At 48.9% G+C, this 6,774-nt stretch overlaps 1 protein-coding gene across 1 annotated transcript in view; it reads right to left on the bottom strand.

The window, feature by feature from the left end:
* The window catches only part of LOC104964073 (regulating synaptic membrane exocytosis protein 1-like), a 46,213-nt gene that overhangs the window by 9,297 nt on the left and 30,142 nt on the right, over nt 1-6,774 (bottom strand). The window contains exon 2 of the mRNA XM_010792795.1: nt 2,736-2,949. Within this exon, the coding sequence (XP_010791097.1) occupies nt 2,736-2,949 (214 nt within the window). The remainder of the gene's footprint in view (nt 1-2,735; nt 2,950-6,774) is intronic.

The raw sequence follows: 6,774 nt of genomic DNA, 5'->3' as shown, positions 1-6,774 counted from the left end.
GCATTTTGAAATGCTCCAGATTTCTGAGGTCTAAAGGTTGGCAAGTATGGGCGTGAGGCCTATGTGTTTGTGCATCGGAGGACAGCGTTTCAGCTGGGATTTCGTGACAGCGGTCATTTCTTTTCCCCTCCTCGGAGCGGATTTTTTGTGTGCTCATGGACTCGGTTGAACCCTTCTAAGCTGGCGGTAGCGAGGGCGGAGTTCGCAACCATGGAGCGCCTGGGCATTGTCCGCCGCTCCGACAGTCCTTGGGCTTCCCCCCTGCACGTTGTCCCCAAGCCCAACGGCGGGTTCCGACCGTGCGGGGATTACCGCCGACTCAACGACGCCACTACGCCTGACCGCTATCCGGTGCCGCACATTCAGGACTTTTCGGCGCATCTGGCCGGTAAGGGTGGTGTTTTTCAAGGTGGACCTGGTGCGTGGATACCACCAGGTGCCCATGCACCCCCTGGACATTCCCAAGACAGCAGTGATAACGCCTTTTGGACTTTTTGAGTTCCTGCGGATGCCTTTTGGACTCAAGAATGCCGCTCAGACGTTCCAGCGCCTGATGGATTCGGTGCTGCGGGACCTGCCGTTTGTGTTTGTCTACCTCGACGACATACTCGTCGCCAGCGCTTCAGTACAGGAGCACCTGTCCCACCTCCGAGCCCTTTTTACGCGGCTCAACGAACATGGATTGATCATCAATCCTGCAAAGTGCCAGTTCGGGGTGTCTGACATCGATTTCCTGGGGCACCGCGTCACCAAGGGCGGTGCGACTCCTCTGCCAGCGAAGGTGGAGGCTGTTGCGGCTTTTCCTCGCCCGCTCACAGCACGGTCGCTCCGTGAGTTTCTGGGGATGGTGACCTTCTACCACCGTTTCATCGCCCGGGCCGCGCACATCATGCGGCCGCTGTATGAAGCGTTGAAAGGCAAGACCCCCGTCCAGGCAATCGACTGGACAGCAGAGGTGGACGTCGCTTTTGCTGGGGTCAAGACTGCGTTGGCTCAGGCGGCTTTGCTGGCACACCCATCATCTACGGCTCCCATCTCCATCACCACGTACGCGTCGGACTACGCGGTCGGCGCAGTGCACGAGCAGTGGGTGGAGGGCGCTTGGCAGCCGCTCGCCTTTTTCAGCCGCCAGTTGACGCCTAGGGAACGCAAGTAGGTACAGCGTCTTTGACCGGGAACTCCTCGGGCTTTATTTGGCCGTGCGGCACTTCCGTTTCATGCTGGAAGGCCGTGAATTTACGGCGTTTGTCGACCACAAGCCGCTCACCTTCGCCATGTCAAAAGTGGCGGAGCCTTGGTCGGCACGCCAGCAGCGGCAGCTCTCCTACATATCGGAGTTCACTACGGACGTTAAGCACGTGGCTGGCAAGTCGAACCTGGTTGCTGATTGCCTCTCCTTCATTGCAACGTGGGTGTGTCGTTTTGGCACCCCGTCGGACATTTCCTCAGACAGGGGCTCTCAGTTCACGTCCAAGCTCTGGAACGCTGTGGCAGGCGGTTTGGGGGTTAAGCTGCACAGGATTACCGCTTACCACCCTCAGGCTAACGGCCTCTGCGAGCGCTTCCATCGCTCCATGAAGGCGTCCCTCAAGGCCGGACTTACGGACGGCAACTGGGTCGACAAGCTGCCCTGGGTGATGCTGGGCCTGAGGACAGCACCTAAGGAAGATCTGCAGTGTTCTACAGCGGAGATGGTCTACGGTCAGCCGCTGAGGGTTCCGGGGGTTTTCCTCCCAAATGCATCAGCTCCCTGGTCTGCCACGGCCCAGCAAGTTTTTCTGCGAGACGCAGCGGAGGCTTTCACTCCAGTCCCGACTGCTCAGCACGGTGCGCTGGGGTCTCAAGTTCCCGCGGAGCTACGCTCGGCTGAGCACATTTTTATACGGCACGACGCACACAGAGGCCCCCTGCAGCCCCCTTACGACGGACCTTTCCGGGTTTTGGAACACGGTGACAAACACCTGGTGGTCGACAGGGCGGCAAGGCTGAGCACGTCTCGGTTGACCGGGTGAAGGCTGCTCACTTGGACGTGGACCGGCCGGTGGTGCTGGCTCGGCCGCCGAGACGGGGCCGACCCCCGGCTTCGATTCCTCTGTCGGGGGCCGCACAGGCGGAGGTCGCTGCACCGACGCCGGTGCGCAGGTCTCGTGGGGGCAGGCGGGTTGTTCCTCCCCGCCATACGGATTTTGTTTACACGTGAATTCTGGGGGGGCTTGTGTGGTGACACGTTATTGGACATAATTCACATCTCGTATTGTGTTGCCACACGGACCCTTTAATAGGGAACACCTGTAACTTCAGCCGCCATTCCTGCTAGCGCATCAAGCAGAGCAGTCATGTGTTAACCTCTCTGATATTAATGGCTAATAAAGATTGGAACTCCATTCTGAATACACCGCCTCCGACTCCCTTTTCACGGCACTACAGATGATACATATCTTAGAGCCAGATTCCTAAAACACAGCACTCTCACTGTCCGACATGCTAGCTTGATGCTAACTGCTGTGCTCTCATGTTCAAGTGAGGTAAACGCTTCGATTTGTAACAATTCAGCAACACGACAGCCTGAGAGTCGAAATGAGCTTTGAAGGGTCTATGACTGGTGCCAAGACAAACAACAAACAAAGTGTGACCAGGAAGCAACAAAACAGACGGCAACAAACACAGAAGCAGAATCAGCTACAGCGGGGATGAGGTGAGTGTGAGAGGGGGGAGGGTTTGGGAAGGTTTCTCACATTGTTGGAGCGCAGAGAGACCCGCCCTCCGCAGCGAGCACAGAATTTGGTCTGGCAGTAGGAACAGAGGTGGCCGCAGCCGTCTGCAAACTTGGTCTTGCGGCAGATCCCGCAGGTGGGCGCGTCGTCCTTCAACTGCGGGGGCTGGCGCCGGGTATCCCCCCCGATGCGACGCACCTCCTGTTTGTAGCTCTCAAACTGCTGGTGCAGTGTTCTAAGAGGAATCAGAAAGGCTGCCCATTAGTGGAACATAACAAACTTTTTATACTTGAGAAACTTTAACCTCCAGCGCTCTTCAGACAGATCTTCCTCTCTAAATGCCCTCACATTCATAATAACAAAAGGACGTGGTGAAACGTCTGAATAACTGAATAATTGTGCAGATAAATAACAAAGGCGATGTTCTGCATACACATGTTTGATAACATTCCAGCAAGATAACTGGCAATTACAGCACCACTTGAAAGGTGCCTTTCAAAAAATATCAGCAATTAAATAAGACTTCAGCTCAGTTTTGCTCTCAGCCTTTCCCCTCCCTGCTTCCTGGGATGCCTATGATGGAAATAACCAGAGTGTGAATTGCAAATCAGGCCATGTGAAAACACCCTCGATGTTGTTTCAACAGAAGTGTCAAAGGAATAGAGCATTAGCATACCATAGCTCTCATATAGGGGACCCAGACAGCCACTTTAATTACCTCGCTTAGTGTGAGAGAGAGGACGGAGATGGAGCTGCTTTCTCAGCTTTTTGCAGCCAATTTGCCTATTTGTGGAGGCAGTCACACTTTAGTGAAGTCTCTGGCAGCAGCACACTGGCTTTACACTCTGCAAGTTATTTGTCCAAATGTATTTATCATGATAATGCAGTGCACTGGCATTCACACATACTTTTGTGGAGTTAAGATAAGAAAGTGGAAGGTTGGTTAGCAATAAACTGAACACCTCCTGCACACTGTTTAATGATTCAGAGTGAGAAAAATCGGCGCCATTTCTGAAATATGACTGTGAAAGAGCAGCTGAAGTCTTAAAGCACACGTTCCAAGATCTCAAACTAACATTCAACGTCCTTTTTTGTGCCGAATTCCAAAATCATTGGACTGATGATAAAGTAGGTCACCTGGATCCATTGAAAGCAGACATGTCCTCCTTAGTTGCTGGGTAGAAAACAGTTGGAAAACATAACACCTGATCTGTTGTCAGCTGATTCTGGTGATGGAAAAAATCAAACAGAAAGCCCTCATCCACCATGACCTATCTGAAGTCCAGGAGAGATGATGTGTCTTTAGAAACACTATTCAGATGAATAAACGACTGTCTTCCTGTCGATGAAATGTTATCTGATTCCCAAAAAGTAATTATGTCCAAGTTTCCAAATCCAGGAAATGAGTTGACAGAAACTGTTACATTCCTCCTACAGTATATTTCTTGCTATCTATTAACATCGCTGGAACAGACACAGAGGCACAGGGAGGTGACTAAGAGCACTGAGATATATTCAGCCAATCAGCTGACAGAGTTCATTTTATGACGTAGAATGTAAAAAAGAAAAAGGTAAGGAATAATTAATGGAAAAATACACATTGATGTCAAGGTTAGAAAATGATTTGTAAAACACAGCTTTAGGCGGAAATTTTTGAATAATCACATCTTATATACTTTTTTATCAAATATTTGGTTAGTAATGTTTAAGATCAAATACTGAAGGTATGTAGTGCCTGAAGGGGGCTTTACAATAAGCTGTAATAACCTAAAGGCTCATGATCAAAGCTTCTGTGGCAACTATTATGCAGAGCAAGGACAATACAATGTTAAATGATCGCTGTTAAATGAGAGCATCCTTTTATACCTTCACACCCATTCTGATCTTTTTAACATAACCAGTTTGGACTGTGCTAGACTGGGGAAGAAGGTTTTAAAAATAATTAAGTATAGGCTGTTATAAAGCAGCCACAATAGTAGAACTGCAGTTCTCCAGACACACCCAGATGTTTCAAGTGACTGCACATGCAGACGTACTGAGAGAATCTGAATTGTTGTCTTGTTTTCACTCCAAACTGTTAGTATTTGACTAATAGTACAAACAAATGACAAATGGATAACCTCAGGTAAACTGATTCATACGTAATTTAAATGGAAAAACAACATGACACCGCCGTGGCAGCAAGGTCATAAACATGACCTCTGACCCCCAGGAGCCATCTATCATGCCAATAGGAGTCCAGGAGCTGAGCCAAGCCCAGGCGCCATGGGAACAGCTGTCAGAAACAGAGGGTGCACAGGCGGTTGTCATGGTAACGTGGTGGCGTCAAGCGCTGGGTGTCAGCGGGTGTCAGTGCACCAGCTGTTCCTGTTCTTAGAGCCACGGATTCATCAATATTTCTGCCACTTCCACACATTCAGCAGACATGCACCACTAACGCTGCATGGGGGGACTTTTTCATATAAAAATAAGTCTGTGTTCTCGGCTTAAATCCTTTGAGATTTTGGGAGGGTCTCATTATCTTTGAAAATCTCTACATATTGCCTGGTGACATTTTTATTTTAGGTTTCCTGCCTCTTTGGGATAAAAAAACAAAAAAAATCTCAAAAAGGGGCAATTCAGCCAAAAACTGACACACCACTTGAATGACACAGACATTTACTTTATGAATACATAAATACAAAATATAGTGTTCACCAAACATGTGCAAATTCTTTGTCACAGACAGACACTAGCCAAAGTGTAAAATCCACGACATATTGAAAAGATGATGTGACAAGCCAGATTCATCCTATCTGCATCAGCACACAGGTTCCATATTATCATAACTCCTATACTACATTTGTATCATGAACACTATGATAATCTTAACCGTCACTCAGCAGGGACCCACACGGATAAAAACATAATCTGTGTGTAAGAACTTTCCTTCAGGTAAGGACATGCTGTCTTGCTCACTCTGCTGTGTGTTCATTGATGGCCGGCCTGAACCTGCTGCCTCCTCAGGGGTCAGCCACCAGGCCTGGACCACAGATGGTAAAGCACTACATTATTTTGGTGCAGCCGACTGACTATTTCTTCGGTCAGTTTCCTTCAAAAACGATTTGACAATATTTTCTTTGCTTGAGACCTGCATAGCGAGGGTCACAACACACACACCATTTCGTTTTTTACCTATACATTTAGTTTAGTCTGAATCATACTGAGTCATCTTTCCTGAACATCAACGTGTGCAAAAGTAAGCCTAAGAGATCAACTTAGCTGTCACTAACTTCATAGGCAAGTGTTTTCAGTACAACATCTCTGAGAAGCCCACTGAATGCCACCTGCCCAGCAAAACAGCAGGGAGACAAAGGTAGAAATGTACTGAAGTGTGTGTGTGTGTGTGTGTGTGTGTGTGTGTGTGTGCGTGTGCGTGTGCGTGTGCGTGTGCGTGTGTGTGTGTGGTGGAACATTTAAAGGTCCCATGTCATGCTTTTCCGGTTATTACCCGTCCCCTTGTGTGTTATGAATGTTTTTCTGCATGCGGAGTCAAAACCCTCAAAGTACACCCTGTAGCGAGTAAAACTCTAACACAGAAAATACCTCCCCAAAACGCCTCGTTGGAGAAACGTCACTGTCCATTGATTCTTCCGGGTAACTCATGATGTCATGCGTTACCCGGAACCAAATGGACCAATCCATGGAGCCGTTACGTTACGTCCGCGGAGCCGTTACGTTAAGCCCCCGCTGATTGGTCCAAATGTACCAATCCACTGACTTCGTCACACACACACTCAGTGCAGGCAGCTCTGCTAATTTCTCCTCCCTGGTAGTACCCCTCAATGCAGTGCGCAATACCTCAACATGGTGACGGGAGCTCAACATGGGCGGAGCTTCAGAGATGACGCGTTGCATCCTGTTTCCGGGGTAGCAGTTCTGTTCTGTTAATCATAGCGTCAGAGTACGATGGAGGTAAGTATCCCTGAATAAATTAACTATTTGTTTTTGCTGCGGTTTAAAATTTGTTGATTTTAAGTCTCACTTATTTGTCTGTCAAATGTGCGCTGTCGCTACTAGG

This window comes from Notothenia coriiceps, unplaced genomic scaffold (genome assembly GCF_000735185.1).
Source record: "Notothenia coriiceps isolate Sejong01 unplaced genomic scaffold, NC01 NC01_scaffold00036552, whole genome shotgun sequence".
NCBI lineage: Eukaryota > Metazoa > Chordata > Actinopteri > Perciformes > Nototheniidae > Notothenia > Notothenia coriiceps.
Note: the sequence above shows the minus strand (reverse complement) of the source record. Positions and strands in the feature narration are given on the sequence as shown.